The 17,234-nt window shown below is 45.5% G+C and overlaps 1 protein-coding gene across 1 annotated transcript; it reads right to left on the minus strand.

The window, feature by feature from the left end:
• Positions 1 to 3,532: 3,532 nt before the first annotated feature.
• Positions 3,533 to 17,234, minus strand: LOC135830749 (mesoderm-specific transcript protein-like). The gene is made up of 6 exons (XM_065342968.1): positions 17,214 to 17,234; positions 16,832 to 16,899; positions 12,364 to 12,462; positions 11,071 to 11,147; positions 7,237 to 7,297; positions 3,533 to 4,895 (listed from the first exon to the last, which is right to left on the minus strand). Exons 1-6 carry the CDS (start codon positions 17,232 to 17,234, stop codon positions 4,775 to 4,777), a joined length of 447 nt encoding a protein of 148 aa, XP_065199040.1. The 3' UTR covers positions 3,533 to 4,774.

Here is a 17,234-nt window from a genome sequence, read left to right on the forward strand (position 1 = left end):
ACACACAGCACGATTGACAGCTTGCCCATCGCCGCGCACCCGTTTGCTGTTTCGGCATGTGCAAGAAACGTTCCCCGGTCGCGATTACCCTCCCTTATTGTGTGGATATGTCCCTCGACATGCAGATCTCGTAGCATCCAGTGAGTTCCAGCCTGTCACAGATCAAGTCGCCTCAGTATATGTGGCACTATGACATATCGCTGCTGGTTCCAGAATACACGACAATTGACAGACATGATAACATTACATGCAAGATGATGTCACTTATCCACCACATCCACTGTACATGTAGGAGCTGTGGGTAGCCGTTGCTAGTTGCTATCCAGGACCAGGCGAGAAGAGAGACGTGACTATTCATTGTATTTTTAGTTTTTTTTATCCACAATAAAGACACCAATGTTTTCTTGAGTCGGGCACTTGCTCAATGCTGGAGGACGTACATGGACGCTGAGGTTCAGCTCTTTGTGGGTCATGCGGGCGCACAGACATAGCATTTTATATTTGCGTACTGTAGTATAAACAATCTACTGCTTACACAGCTGCATAATGCCGTTTATTATTATTTTTTAAATTTTACTTTTTTTATTTTTTTTCGGCAACGCAGATGATGATGATGATGATGATGAGTATAAACAAATATGTACTCGGATGGAGAGCCAAGGATTATTTATTTTAAAAAAAGTAAAAAGGACCAAGGAACCACAAGTTACACTATAACGTCCACTAACACCACCAGTTACTAAACAATCAGGTCATGCGATAACATAGCACGACACTGACCGACGGTACTGACATTCTACAACTAACTGGCTAACAGCTCTAGCACATCTTGGATGCGCACTCCAACAGCCTTCCAACTTGGAAGGTTCTAAGTTATAGAAATAACATAAGGAGGGGAAGGCGAGCGCAACCGAGATAAGCATGAGCTGAAAGTCTCAGCTGTGAAGGACGTTGGCGGATGTTCATGCATGTCGATGACGATACTGGCAAGACCATTGGACAATACGGTCCAACCACGATTCCAGGACGCAAAGCAACATTCCACACAACTTGCGTGGCTCAAAAGATGTGAAGATCAAGAAAAGGGGAAGCTATGCGAACAAGAATCATGCAAAACCGAACGCCTCAGTAAAATAGCACTGTACTTCGACTATGACAATTTAGATGGACAATAAGCAGCGGTAACAAGTAGCAGATGTGCTACAGCTGTTCGCCAGTTGGTTGCAGAACGTCAGTACTGTCGGTCAGTGTCGTTCAATGTTATCGCATGAGCTGATTGTTTAGTAACTGGTGGTGTCAGTGGACATTATAGTGTAACTTGTAGTTCCTTGGTCCTTTTTACTTTTTTTTATAAACAAAATTAATATGTAATTTTCAAATTTGGACTTCACGGAGAATTTCAAAGTTTTAGGAAATTAGAGGCCACGTGCCACGTACTGCTCTTTTCTCTCCGAAACTCAACACTTGCAAGCCAGATATGAAATACAGTCGACCTACCCTTATAACGATATTTGCGTCAAACCAAGAAATATTGTTATAAGGGTAATATTGTTATAAGGGTAACTGGTTCATTTCATACACATACGTCATAATGCATGGATTTTGTTCATTTTTTACACTAACTGACGTACATACCTATTGTGTACACAGCAAGGTGCCTACTGGTGTCCCCATTGCATTTCGTCATGTCCCAGCGACTTGTCAAGTGAAGCTTGCCCTACCTGGATAGTGGGCTCTACATATCCCCTGCTAGATATTGTTATAAAATGGAAAATGTCGATTGGTCAGCCCATTTTGTTATCGTTATAGGGGTAATATCGTTATAGCAATATTGTTATAGAGGTAAGGCATTGTATACACAAGTCAATGGAGTGATTTGGTTTGCCAGAAAAATATCGTTATAAGGGTAATATCGTTATAGAGGTTATCGTTATAAGGGTAGGTCGACTGTACTCATATGAGAGTCATACTGTAGCTCAGTTGGTTAGAGCATTGCTCGCGAATAGCAAGGTCCCTGGTTCGAGTCCCGGTGGTGTGACTGATGATTTTTTCTTTCTTTCATATCTGGCTTGCAAGTGTTGAGTTTCGGAGAGAAAAGAGCAGTGGCCTCTAATTTCCTAAAATTAATATGTATTCCAGATTTAGACTATTTCCACTTGATCTTTTCCAATCCACCCATAGTTTGGGGACTTCAGGAGGTGTCGGCCATTGGGCAGTTAAATAGCCAATTGAGTCACTTTCCAAAATGCCTTTTGAGTCTCTCTCTCCTCTCCCAGGGAGATCCACGTGACCAGTTTTAGCAGTGAGCAAGTACAAGTAGTGTGTGTGTGTCACGGTGTGTGTGTGTGTGTGTGTATGTGTGTCACGGTGTGTGTGTGTGTGTGTGTGTGTGTGTGTGTGTGTGTGTGTGTGTGTGTGTGTGTGTGTGTGTGTGTGTGTGCGTGTGTGTGTGTGACAAGTTGATGTCTACATTGTAAGATAGCTATTCGCTATCATCGCTTCCGCGATGGGCATGTCTGAGTCTGAGTGTGTGTGTGTGTGTGTGTGTGTGTGTGTGTGTGTGTGTGTGTGTGTGTGTGTGTGTGTGTGTGTGTGTGTGTGTGTGTGTGCGTGTGTGTGTGTGACAAGTTGATGTCTACATTGTAAGATAGCTATTCGCTATCATCGCTTCCGCGATGGGCATGTCTGAGTCTGAGTGTGTGTGTGTGTGTGTGTGTGTGTGTGTGTGTGTGTGTGTGTGTGTGTGTGTGTATGTGTGCGAGTGTGTGCGTGGGTGCGTGCGTGTGTGTGTGTGGTTGATATACTTGTACTTTCTATTTGAAGTATACATACCTGTTAACCATGGACTGCTTCTGGCTAGATTAACTCTTGTGTAATCAATGGTGCTAGTGAAGCATATATCAGATCCACTCTGCTTTAGCCACCCACACTAGTAGCAAGTATTACCTTCACTGGGGGCAGGGGTAACTGCAGTTGGATCCCGGGACGGATACCCCGATGCCATCAATCCTTTGTCTGCACCTTGTCCTCACCCACTTACTGAGGTGTGGTGAGCCCATAAGTGGGATCATTTTCAAGTCCACACAGAGTTTTGGGGATTTCAGGGGTGTCGGTCGTTGGGCGGTTCAATAGCCATCATCTTTCCAAGATTCTTCATGAGTCTCTCTTCCCTCTCCCGGGGAGACCCACGTGACCAGTTTTGGCAGTGAGTAACAAGTACAAGTGTGTGTGTGTGTGTGTGTGTGTGTGTGTGTGTGTGTGTGTGTGTGTGTGTGTGCGTGCGTTTATACGTACACGCATCCTCATGTATGTACTCTTGGTCAAAGTCTCCGGCAAGCTGAATGCTGTAGATGGATGGTGTCGCTTGGATAGACATAATTATATTACATTATTATATCACGTTCCCAATTAACTGTGGGTCGCAGCATGCCTGGGAAAAAATCCTTCCGCTTCCAAGCAGGACTTGAACCTACATTTATAGTACCCTCCCATGGTCTTCGACCATCCCATTGAACATGCCTGTTGCAGGAAAGAAGACATCAACATTTCCTTGGCAACTTTTCAGTGGCGATCGCCAAACCGTAGCAAATAGGGAAGTTCCGAACATTTTCCTAACGTCTTATGCCCACCCTGAGGCAAAAGGTGACCATGGTAACATAGTCAATGAATGTACAGTGAAGGCACCCTCCATTGTTCTCCGTAACCATGGTAACTCCACACAAAATTTTTTAAATGTGCAACGACTTGAACGATGGAATTATTTAAAAAAATCCATCGTTCTACTCTGCATGGCCCATGATGCGCATGAATGTCATGATAGAAGGGGAATGGGAAGCCAGCCTATGAACATGTGACTTGCTTCACTTTATTGTTTCTAGTTCCTAATAGAATGCACGTGCAAAGAAATTCTTTAAAAAAACTAAAATAATTAATTAGGACAGCATGGCAGGCCTTCGCAGAAAATGGCAATACGGGTAGTATGAAATTGAAGCGCCGTGGTCAGCAAGCAAAAGCCTCTACTAGTCCAACTCTACGGCTGTGTAGAGTAAAAACTAGTGTAGTAGTGAGCAGTGTGTGTGTGTGTGTGTGTTGTTCGGGATAACATATTCATCATACCGGTATGCTACTAATTAATAATCAGGTGTGTATTGCATAATTCCATGACTACTACATGGGTTTATTTAAACTCGGATGCTGAGCCAACAGGAGTCATGTACAAGAGGAAGGACAAGAACGTTACGAGTTGGTGAACGGTTAGTCATAACTCGTAACACGTTGGTCCTTCCTCTTATACATGATGACCACTGCGTGTAGTATGCCCGGTAGCAGTGTTTGATTGTCATGATACGACAGCCGGGTCTGCTTCAAGGCAAGCAGAACAGAATGGATATGTCCTAAGGTACGAAACTATTACACGGACAGTAGCTGTGTTGTAAAAAGCACTCCCCGTGGCTTAGGAATTTGGCTTTATAGTAATACATCAAACAACCCACCATTGCAGGAGTTTACATGTATCTACTGTTGCCGTCCTCTATTAAAAAAGCAATGGTAGCTGTCCTATTTTAGCGGGAGTTCACAGGTTTGTTGTCACACACACACACGCCAAACTTACGCGGCATCCACGAACAACAGACGTGGCTGCTGCCCGTACACACTCTGTAAATTCTCCTGTACAACCGGCAGAGCAGACGGACGACACGTAACTATTTTACCCTCCAACCACCGGCAGAGTGCTGGAGGAGTGTTGATCAGCAGCGTGGGTAAAGCACACGTATCACTGAACGCTGTCTAGAAAGTCGCGGTGCACGTCCACGGCGGCCTGCGGGGCTTCCCACAGCGGAGTGTGACCAATCCCACGAGCCAGCTCAGCCACCTTGGCCCGTGGCACTTCTCGCCTGCACAAACAAGCAATGACACAATCATGCTTCACCAATCGTGACTGGTCGGAAAGGTCACAAGTGAAATTAGCCAACAGAGGACTACCTAAGAGCTAAGACTTGTACTTAGATGACTACCTTCTTGAAGTACACACTTTTCCGTGCCAGTGAGACCCAAGACAGCTACCACAGCTCACACTGTGTACAGCTGTTGATACCTGTGTAGAAATCCATACATCCTGTACACACACCTTGTACACACTCTCTCTAACGGTCTCTAGGCTACACTGCAATTGATATACATTATATCAAATTTTCGGGCAAGGCCCATCATCAGGATAACTGGTCTACTGTAGACAAAACAGGGGTTTAGGTATATGTGACAAGTACTAGTGGCCAAAGGTGTGATGGTATAGCGTAAAATGTTGCAATACCACAGGAAGCGAGATTATATTCTGTGTGATATGTATGAAGTGAAAATATAGTGCAGTGATAGTGCAGGATTACTAGTGTGAGTACAGAGCAGAAAAAAAACAGAAAATACACACTTCTAGCAACACTCACACACATACACCAGGGATCGATTTATCCGGGTTCGCATCGCAGTTTGCGAATCAAAATTCACTGGCTGCGACTCGCTTTTTATTTTTTATCGCCCAAAACTGCGATGCACCAGTTGTGTGCAGTCTACATGCGACTGTACACACCGCTGACTAGGGAGTAGTATTTTACTACTCCAACCAACTGGCCTGTCCTGCTCAGTCCGCGCGCGGGTCGCGGATCGCGCTCTTTCGATTTTGGGCACCGCACTAGCACTGGTCGTACATGACTGCAGTCTTCTGAAGTTTTGTACACGGCGGAGAACATCAGGAAAGCTTTCTTCTTTCACTGTCAATGTAGTTTGTTTCTGTTCGACAAGGCACAGTTGAAGTAGATGGTTCTTAGTCTCATGTAGCCAACATGTCAGTGAATCTGATCAGTGATTCACTGTCCAGAAGAGGGACAAAGAACTGGACGCACCAGGAATGTCGATTCGTTTCGATGAAGAAAAGGAGAAAAGCGAAATTCGATGCGCTTTGCACGAAGTGTCACGATCGTTTGAGCGCTTTCCTGAGGTTTCTTTGTCGAAGAAATCGGTGGAACTGCCCTGTTGAAGGACATTGTGCTGTGAAGAACTCGAAGTCGGATGGACGCTGAACATGTAACGTGCCCAAGCGAAAACTCTAACGTAAATATTCAGGTCGAACATTCGCTTGGAAAAGCAAATAGCAACTGCAGCTATTGTCCTCTTCTGTACGAAATCCTGCTATTGTACAGCTATACATGTAAACTTTTGATGAAGGAAAACTGCTAATCAATACTGGGAGTTGCTAGTCAATTGTAAAACTGTGTAGCAGTGACTGCTATGCAAAAAAATCAAAGTAAATCGATCCCTGTACACACACACACACACACACACACACACACACACACACACACACACACACACACTGTACTGTACTGTACTGTACTGTACTTGTTGCTCACTGCCAAAACTGGTCACGTGAGTCCCCCCGGGAGAGGGGAGAGAGACTCAAAAGGAATCTTAGAAAAATGACTCAATTGGTTATTGAACCGACCAACGGCCGACACCCCCTGAAATCCCCAAAACTCTGGGTGGACTTGAAAATGATCCCACTTATGGGCTCACCACACCTCAGTAAGTGGGATTGACGGCATCAGGTATCCGTCCCGGGATCCAACTGCAGTTACCCCTGCCCCCAGTGAAGGTAATATTTGCTACTAGTGTGAGAGGCTAAATCAGAGTGGATCTGATAAAAGCTTCACTAGCACCATTGATTACACAAGAGTTAATCTAGCCAGAAGCAGTCCATGGTTAACAGGTATGTATACTTCAAATAGAAAGTATATGAACCCTGGAACCAACAAAGGTGGCAGGTACAACATTACACCTTCAAGCAGCCGAGCCTGCTGGCAACAGACCCAACACAATCAGGCATAAGTGTACCTACCAGCCGAACTAACTGGCACACACACACACATGCACTTTGTGTAGAAATTGACAGTACAAAGCTATTATTTTGTTTTTCTCGCAGTCACAGCACTCTGCTGGTGCTGTTTTGAGGTGATTTGAAGTCGCTTTGTTGTTCACTAGACTACCCCCCCCCCCCCCCTCCCCCCAGGTCACAGCAGTCATACCCCCCCCCCCCCCGGTTACAGCAGTCATACCCCCCCCCCCCCCCCCAGGTCACAGCATAATTAAAACCATTGAGATAAAATTGAGGATTCCACAAAGATACATTCATCAGGCCGAGCCATAATGCTCAACAAGTACATGTACTTCAAAGTACTAACTTACTGGTACCGCTCAAATCCAGCTCTGACGTGGAACCAGTCCTCGGGGCCGAACACGTACATAACTACAAGACAATACCAGATAATACAAGAAAGTGCACACGCAAGGGTTGAGCATAAAACGTGCATGTACGTGGCAGGTAGACTGCCGTAAACCATTCTCTTAGCAGTGTTGAAACAATCGCACCGCGTAATCTCTTTGCTTGAATCCGACTTTGCAGTGTGCACAGAGGGAGCGTGCTACCTCACTAAACCAGTACATGTAAGCTTGAAGCATGGCAAGTTAGCTGCATGGTGTGGGACCATTTCACCCGTTTACGCCAAGACGACAAAAAACGGCACGCACCTGAAAACACTTTGAAGAGCGCTTGCGTAGTCGCCGCCAATTCGAAAACACTTTCATCATTCCTTGTAGACAGTTTTGAAAACTTTTCAATAATCGAACTGAAACCACACAGGAGGGTAGGCAGCAGCTTTTTGCCTGTTCATCAATGAATTACTAGTCCATGTAGTTATAACTCCACCACAGGCGCTCTCGGGCCCTCCGGTCCTCTCTCTGCTCAACCTGGAGTTATGTTGCTAGTGTTAATGAGGTCAGCCAGAGAGCGCAACGTGGTGGAGTTGTGTGATCTGCAGAACTATGCAAAGTGACAACACGTCCAAGAGACTGGAGAAGTGGCAGATTGCGGTCCATGATGGCACGTCTCAGATACGTACGAAGCCTGGGGATCACCTGCCATTAGAGACCGCTTCAGCTGCTTACACGACAGAGCGGTCGCGTTTTAAAAACAGGTTTTACAGAACAATAACCAGGGGCATGTACATTTCAAAACTCATGGTGAAGATTATGGATACATCATTAATGAAAGTAAGACCCAGTTGCTTGTGAAGCCTGGTCTTAAGGTGGCTGCCAGCGAGCACTTTGGAGACACGCCTATTGTTGTACAGATTGATGGTGTACGCTACCTTGGTGCTGGGCTGAGTACCTCCGCGTCTCATCATGCTTTTGCAAGACAGCCAACGGATGAGTGAACTAAAGAGCCGAAGGTTCTGACAGAGTTTGCGGCGGAGGAGCCTCATACGGCTTATGCTGCAACGACGCATGGCTTGAGACATAAATGGACATTCTTGCTTCGGGCTATGGACCTAGGTGAGGAGGTACTTGCTCCTATGGAAGCCTATCTCTCTCAGTGTTTTTGCCAGTAGTTGTAGGGCAACCCGCATTGTCTGCCAGTGATTTGAAAGTGTTGAGAGTCCCGATTCGGCATGGCGGTATGGCTATCCCGGATTTGGTGCCTATTTCTGCGCATCAGCGGCAGCAGTCTCGGCATATTTCGGAGCCTCTGGGTACTGTGCATTGTAGGTGGCTACCTGGAGACAGTACATGTACCCTCTCCACCTGCCACCTCTCCGAATCACGGGCATTGAGTGTCCGGGAGTGGCCACGCTGCCTCCGCTCCTGAGGCATTGATGGTGAACGATGTGCGGGAGCGGAAGGCCCAGACTCATGCTCTGCGGAGACGTGAAGCAGGGGCTGCGGCGAGGGTGGCTGCTGAAGTGTTGGACGATCGCGACAGGAGGCGTATTCTCGAATTATCGGAGAAGGGTGCCTTGTCGTGGCTGGCTGTTATACCTATTACTAGTATTAGGAGGCATGGTTTGAGTTTGTCACGAATAGATTTCCAGGACGCCGTTGCTTTGTGATATGGCTAGTCTTTGCAGCGTACGCCTGAGTCTTGCATATGCGGACATGAGTTTGTTGTAGTCGTGGGGGTTTCCTACCCGACGACACAACGATTGAGGTTCGGGATCTCCTGGTGGAGGAGCTTACAATGGTTTATTCCGCAGTTGGTACGGGACCGAAGCTCGTACCTCTAGCTGGCGAGCGATTTCGCTTTCGAACAGCGAACGTCATGAGAGGCCAGACTCGATGTGAGCGCTCGGGGGATTAGGAGCCGTGGGGAGGAGGCCTTTCTTTATGTAAGGGTTTTTTGCCCAGATGCCCCTTCCTATCGCTTCAAATCTCTCAGCGCTCTTTACAAACAACATGGGAATTCTAAGCGTCGTGAGTATGAGGAGAGAGTTGTTATTGTAGAGCGTGGTTCCTTCACCCCTCTAGTGTTCGGTACTCATGGTGGTTGTCCGTTGTGCAATATTTTCTTGGAGCGTCTTTGTCGCTTACAATGTGAGTCTTCGGGTAGCGTATACTCTGTTGCCATTAGTCTGCTGCGTGCCCGTCTCTCCTTCTCTTTGCTGAGATCCAGCATTCTTTGTATCCGCGGTGCTCGTTCTCGTTGTGGTTTCCAGTCCAACGTTTCGTAGATAGTTCTGTCGTGGTGGCTGAGTCTTGCCTTGTTACATAATTTTCTGATCTTGTACTTGTATTATCATTTGTCCATCAAGTTTATTTTTTATTTTTGTTGTTTCTTTGGATGTTGTTATTAGTACGCAAGATGTTGCGACATCGGCGGTGATTAGTGAAGAAAGTGTCTGCTCCGAACGTCGGAGCTCGCGCGTCCTGCCGGCTGACTTGGCACTTGACTGCTGTTATTAGTGTTCTTATTTCATTTTTCATTTTATTATTATTATTTAATTCTTATTAATTCATACCGTATGTCCGCACTTTTAAAGCCATGGAGGTATATTCGATTATAAAGCCAGTCTCAGCTATAAAGCCATCGGCTTTATAAAAGAAATGACATTCGAAGTATGTTTTGTAAAAGTGAAGGGATATGTACAGCCCAGCAGGAAGGGCGAACAAGTGGATTTAGGTGAAAAAGGAGGACAAAATGTTACGAGTTATGACTAATTGTCCACCAACGTAACCAGATCTTATACAGTCAGCGAGTGCGACAAAATGGCACAAAACTGACAAAGGAGTACTGAGACATTCGGCGACCTGACACCTAGCTCCAACACTTATCCAAGGCGCAAACCAACAACCTTCCAACTTGGCTGACTGTATAAGATCTGGTTACGTTGGTGGACAGTTAGTCATAACTCGTAACATTTTGTCCTCCTTTTTCACCATAATTTAATTGGCTCACCATCCGAGTTAAGTGGATTTAGGTTGAAATTTCGGTGTGGACTTTGACTTAATGGCATGGCGTAGTAGGTGAGTCGTTTTGCGTCTAAAATAGCTAGGACAGCAGCAGTATTTCAAATATAAGGCCATGGCTTTAAAGGCGCTGACGTACGGTACAATGTTTTTTTTCATTTTGAAACTTGTTGTTTTTCTTTGAGTTCATTGATTGAGTTCTTTGATAAGCATTTTTCATCAAGTTTTGATTCGAAGTTTTCTTTCGGTTTGCGTTTGAAATCTTTATTTTACACATGCATTTTACACATGCATTTTTCCTGATTTCTTCTCCAGTTTTGTATAGCATTTTAATCCATTGCGTTTGTCTTTGCCCGTAAAAGAGGCTTTTGGACTTCAGGAGCATGTACATAGTATATCACCTGTATGGGATAAACCTTGTTTTGTTGAAACATGTTATTGGTTGACAACATGTGACAAGGGAGACCACCGTCACGGTTCGGAAACAGTAGTAAGATCGCTGTTTCCGAACACGGTGGTCTCCGCCTTGTTACATGCTGTCAACCAACAGCATACTCAAGTATAGTATACCTGGTACAAGGTTGCAATGGAACAAGACTGTCGTATTCAAGTTTTGCTGTCATTCCAAGCTTCATGATTATCCAGAAACCTGGAGTAACAGCAAAAAATACAGCCTTGTTCTATTGTAAGCTTATGTCATTTGGATCTGCCCTCGTGGTATCGAGCACTTTTGCAACAAACAAAAAACATACAACAAAAACAAAAAAATGGCTTGTATACCTGGTATAGATGTGGAATTCAGTGCAGCGATCCAAGCAGCCTCGTACCACTCACGCTCCTTCATGTAATGGAATATCCTACAGAAATCAAGAACAGCAGGACATATCCAGGCTTTCAACTTATCAGTCTACTTCAAGTAGATAGCAGCAGAAAAGATGAACTTGCTTGTTGACAAAGTGAATTAGTGTGGAGAATGTGTGGCTATGTTTGACAAAGTCTCTCAACTTCAACCAACCGCCAACCCCAACCTGGGACATAGAGCATTTCATGTGCTGCCTGCATTGGCTAGCTCATGATGCTTCTGATCTGGAGAGAGGATTATATTCAGCTTAGCGGATCTTCCACATTCCCGTCAAGTTGAAGATACTGATGGCTTGATAGTGTTCCTGCTGCCGGGGGGGCTACTGAACATCTGGTCGAACGTGGAGATGTTGCTGGAGCTATGGCTGGCAAGGTTACCAAGGCAAAAAAAGTCATTCCCAGCAACATTGGTAGGCCCCCTTACTTCCTTGTGAAAGTTGAGATATTCTTGTCAAATTGCAAAGGAACCGTGCAGCCATTGACTCGCAAATTTCAGTGCGATGCTCCAAAGTTGTCATTTGTTGCTCGTGAGCTAAATGCTGCTGTCATCAGTATTGCAGGTCTAAATGCTGTTGTCATCAGTATTGCAGGTCTAAATGCTGCTGTCATCAGTATTGCAGGTCTAAATGCTGTTGTCATCAGTATTGCAGGTCTAAATGCTGTCGTCATCAGTATTGCAGGTCTAAATGCTGTTGTCATCAGTATTGCAGGTCTAAATGCTGTTGTCATCTGTATTGCAGGTATTGCAGGTCACTTCCTAAAGGGATTAGTACATGTACTCTGTTGCTCACTTGGCTGCCCAGTGACGCTCGTCAATGCCGATTTCTCAGACAGCAACAAACATGCCCATGGAGCCAAAGTCAAGGTTGGGTTTCCTTCTCATTCTTATCCAGAAAGTGTTGGAGAAATTCCCTGTTCGATACCAGCTGGCTCGCAGCCTCCGATGGCTTACTGCGGCCATGATCGGTGGAGAGATTGCACTGCATCTGCTTGCACCAGGCTGAGCCATGACCTGCAGCTGCTTGTGAATACCAAAGTCAAAGCAGTCAGTCGTCGTGATGATACCGTTCGGCAGTACGAGAACGTTTGTCGTTCCACTGCCAAGGATGACGGTCTTGTGTTGTTTACTTCTGGAGACGACCAACTTGGCTCGAGCTTGTTCAACACCTTGGTCGAAAAGCAAAAAAAACAAAACAAACAGGTTTTACCTACTTTGACTGGGCCAAGTGACCGTCCTTGTGGCGTAGCATGGCATAGCTGAGGTTGCGGGTTGCCTCGTCTACATTCTTCTCTCCAAACATGGCACGGAGGCTGCAACATAGCAGAGAGGGACAAAGCACACAAATATATGTTGGACTCAGTAGAGCGTCCAGCCCCTATATGATGTCCAACCCCTATATAGAGTCCATTGGTCCAAAATCCACTGTACAGAGTCCAAACTTGGAATCAACTGTGAGCTCAAAGTTTAGATGGACATCACTCCCTGTATAGAGTCCAGCCAATTGGCTTCACCCCTATATAGAGTCCATTGGTCCAAAATCAACTGTATGGAGTCCAAACTTTGAAATCAAATATAAGGAGTCTTTATGTGGACAACACTCCCTGTGTAAAGTCCAGCCATATAGGCATCCCCTATCCAGAGTTCGAAATTAGACATAGGATCTGCTGTAAGCAGTGAATATTAACCAGAAAACGGCCTCTCCCTTTAATCCTTTACATCATTCACTTCTCAAGATAAAAAATAAGTATTGAGGCGCCACTGCATCCACTTCATTACATGAAAAACCCTACAAACACCATCCTCAAATCAAGTGGTCTCTTCGCAGACGCTGCAAATTACAATATCCCAATCATGTAGTGTTGCAAATTATTGTGCACGCACACACACACATGCACATACACACACAACGCCAAGAAAATACCTAGAAAAAAACAAGAATCGAAAGAGAATAATGGAGAGACAAGGATTAATTATTTGTTTTCAAATTCTTGTGCGCGCGCACACACACACACACACACACACACACACACACACACACAAACTTATACAACGCCAAGAAAACACCAAGAAAAGAGTAGAGACACAATACACAAGCAACTCCAATAGCCATACAAACGTCCACCCATTTACACGTTAAGTCAAGAGGGACAACAAATAATTATACGAAACGAATGCATACGTGGGCGGATGCACGCACGTTTACATACATGTAGTAGTGTAAGAGAGTAACATAGTGCAGTAGTCAGCATAATACTAGCACATGCTGAGAGTGCAATAGCAAGCTTCACCATTGCTCATGGCCATGCAAGTGTTCAGCAGCACTCAGTTCCGCAAGCTTCTGAAGATCAGCACACCTGCAACAAATATATAGCACAAGGATACGCTTATTACCGTAATGATGCATGGGATCACATATCTACCAAGTTCTCAACGAATGTGATGCTCAATGAAAATCCATCCACACAAAGACCTGTGAACAGGCGACGGTGGGGACAATAATCTATTAGTAATACGAGGAATAAGATTGTTTGTGCACACTCAAGACGCACAGACACACCACCATACATGTAGTGTACACAGTGTTTCACTTCAGTGCACCTAAATTGAAATGAGATGATTTAAACAATCTGTACAGCGTTGCAGTCAGTCAGTCCTCCCCAAGATGGAAAAGCAATGATTTGTTGTCACGAGGCAGTTTCACTGACACAATGTCATGTTTGTGACATCAAAACGGTTACTTCATGGAATACGAGTACATGTATTAGCTTGAGAAGCTTTTTCTTGTCATCGGCATACAAGAAATCCTCCTACTACTACTACGGTACACTGGCACTGCGTTTGTGGATCCCATTGTATTTGACATCATACTAGAGCCTAGTAGTAGAGGGAAGAGTGTCGTGGAGTTCACATAATTATCACAGGGATAAAAATACTTTTCTCATGAAATAAAATAATAATAATATTGATGATATCTAGACGATCGTATACGATTGATGCAAAGTCCTTGCAGTCCTTGAGGACTATTACGAAGTGGTTGATTACTTTTATGGCATTCATTCAAGCAACATCAAACAAAAACGCGATACGATCCTTGAAAATGGAAAAAAAATTCAAGCATAACGACAGCCTACACAGCAGACCAATCGAAACGAGTAAAAGCTTCCTTACCTCAGTCATCGTCCTGCCATGTAGTTGGACAGCCTTTTGACACGGTGGTACAGGCAGCTCTTGTCCAGTCAAACAGGGTATCCTTGTGGCGTCGAACGAAAGAGAGTGTCAGTGTATCTGACTCGTCAGATTGGAACTGTGCTGAACTTTTCTCGTTCTCCGCTTTCTGCTTTCATCCCTCGCTCTGATGAATCCGTTCAAACGCCTTCCTGGCAGCAATGGCCAGCCAAACAGGGGATCCTTGTGGCGTCGAACGAAAGAGAGTGTCAGTGTACCTGACTCGTCAGATTTGAACTGTGCTGAACTTTTCTCGTTCTGCAATTTCTGCTTTCATCCCGCGCACGGATGAAACGTCTTCAGAGAACCACAAGACGCTTTCCAGATTTGATTTTGAACGTCTCCTTATCCTCCTTGGTTACCTCGAGACAGATTACTGTCAGCAACTGCACAGCAGAACTGGCAGCCATGGCTGAAGTGAAGAAAGGAATGCGCTGCCATGAGGCAAGCAAAACTGAAAAGGTGTTTTCTCTTTCGGGCACAACACACAGGACGGCGTGACTGGATAAACTGGACTCCTGGACCGTGAATAGGGGACTTGTAGAAAAAGTGTACTCCTTATAGGGGATTCCGCGGCAGGATGAAGCTGATCAAAACTGAGTGGACTCCTGGACTCTGTATAGTGGATTTTGGACCAATGGACTCTATATAGGGTACTGGACATCATATAGTGCATGGACTCTATACTGAGTCCTACATATATAGAAATTCTTGCACACCCAGCCACAAAATATCATAGTCTGCCAGATGGTGGGTCTGAACATCTTGTGTCTAATTTTCAAGGTCCACATTCAGATTTTGATTCTCCCAGTAACGGCTATGCAGCATCACAGTACCTCTACCTCTGTGCTAACCAAGGAAACAAGTCTGCGAGGCTCTGTTAGACGGTCCTTCCCTTAGACTCCATTGCTGGCATGCATTGGAACAAAAAATAATGCAAAAAAAGGATGAGCAGAGGAATGAAGAAAAAAGCATGCCGCGTGCAAACATTTCTCTGAAAAAAGAGTGCATAAACTGGAGAGAAAAAAAAACAGGACAAGGTTTTATGTTTTAGGCCATTTCCTAGCACCGTAAAGGACCACCAGAGCGGCCCGTCTGGCGAGAGCGCCTCACCTTGATTCCACAGCCAGGGAAAGGATAATTGCATGGCAGAGTGCAACCAAGTTTGTACGGTGTGAGAACCTTAGTGTACTAAGGTCATACTTAGCAGGGTTTGTGTGGATCTCGCGTCCGCTCGAGCGCTCGGAGGTAAATTGAGTACGGATTGACTGCACAGCGTGTTTGTGTGTATATTAAAGGGGAAGTTAAGGCAAAAATTAAAATTTCACCAGTTGTAGTCTTCGGGGTGCTGAGTCGAATGGTCGTGGTCCGAGGAAGCTGAGACGCTCCCTTCCTACTTGAATCCCAATCGAACTCGCGTACTTCCACCGAGACTGGGTGACTGCGCCCTACTAGATGGGGATTTGTATGCAAAATGTCACTAAAAGCGCCATTTCGTTCTTATAAAAGCACGGATGACCGCGATTGGCCCATATGTTGTAGTCTTTTGGACGCTGAGTCGACTGGTTTTGGTCCGAAAAGGCTGCGATGCAGCGTTCCTCCTTTATTCCCAATCGAACATGGTTGAAGAAGCGGTGACGTGCTCCTGGGTGCCCAAATCACCTGGTCACCACGCCAGCAGGCGAGAACTTTCACACCAAGGTTCAACTCGAGTGACAGGATTGCACCCAAAAAAGGTCAAACAGGCTAGAAAGTTGTACCCTGCAGGCATGGTGACCAGCTGACTGGCGTACGCAGGAGCACGTGACCGCTTGTTCAACCATGTTCGATTGGGAATAAAGGAGGAACGCTGCATCGCAGCCTTTTCGGACCAAAACCAATCGACTCAGCGTCCAAATGACTACAACATATGGGCCAATCGCGGTCATCCATGCTTTTATAAGAACGAAATGGCGCTTTTAGTGACATTTTGCATACAAATCCCCATCTAGTAGGGCGCAGTCACCCAGTTTCGGTGGAAGTGCGCGAGTTCGATTGGGATTCAAGTAGGAAGGGAGCGTCTCAGCTTCCTCGGACCACGACCATTCGACTCAGCACCCCGAAGACTACAACTGGTGAAATTTTAATTTTTGCCTTAACTTCCCCTTTAAGGTGTGTGTTCTACGACCTACAGACAAGACACCACCTCCACAATACGACCACGAAAGAAAGAGGTGGTGGGGCACTCTGGCGGTACTTTACGGTACTTGTGTGTGTGTGGGGGGGGGGGGGATCGTAATCGATTCTAGAAGCACAGGGGTACATGGATAAAATCAAAATGCAGTGCATGAGCTAGGACTAAGTTCAACAAGCCACGCAGGCACTGCATCTGTTACCAAGAGAAGAACTCGTACACCCCTTCTTCGGATTTGCAAGATAAATCAGACTCGGCTCAGACATGAATAATGCACTTACTTGAACTGGTACAACCCCTCAAAACCGAACAAAGACAGGGCATATCCGATTACTGGCAGGTGAATCACCTGGAAAGCAGACAGAAAATTATAGCAAATGAAGGCCATAATTAGTTGCTCGGAACCCTGGAAATGCACGCCTTCAAGTCGGTCCTAAGCGAAATGATGACTTTATTAAAACACAGTGTATAGGACAGCAGCCAAGCGAGCAGGCTTGCTGACTTTCATACACGTACATGTATGTGCGTGACATCGACATAAGACAAAGTGCATGTACCGTACTTTCCAGAGTACAAGCCGCACTTTAAACACCATCAATTCACCCAAGCTAATGGGGTCGCTCTCGGCACTTGTGCCAGTGGTTGTGAGACTTATCCACTCACCCCCACCGCTAGGCGCTGCAT

The sequence above is a fragment of the Sycon ciliatum genome, unplaced genomic scaffold (genome assembly GCF_964019385.1).
Source record: "Sycon ciliatum unplaced genomic scaffold, ocSycCili1.1 SCAFFOLD_1557, whole genome shotgun sequence".
NCBI lineage: Eukaryota > Metazoa > Porifera > Calcarea > Leucosolenida > Sycettidae > Sycon > Sycon ciliatum.

Bases quoted from the DNA above. Each gene is read 5' to 3' on its own strand.
- LOC135830749 (XM_065342968.1), bottom strand. From the start codon at position 17,234: ATGCAGCGCCTAGCGGTGGGG. The intron at 11,148-12,363 runs GTAGGTAAAACC...TGATTTCTGTAG, and splicing joins GGTCACTTGGCCCAGTCAAA to GATATTCCATTACATGAAGG. The intron at 4,896-7,236 runs GTAAGTTAGTAC...TTGTTTGTGCAG, and splicing joins GCTGGATTTGAGCGGTACCA to GCGAGAAGTGCCACGGGCCA.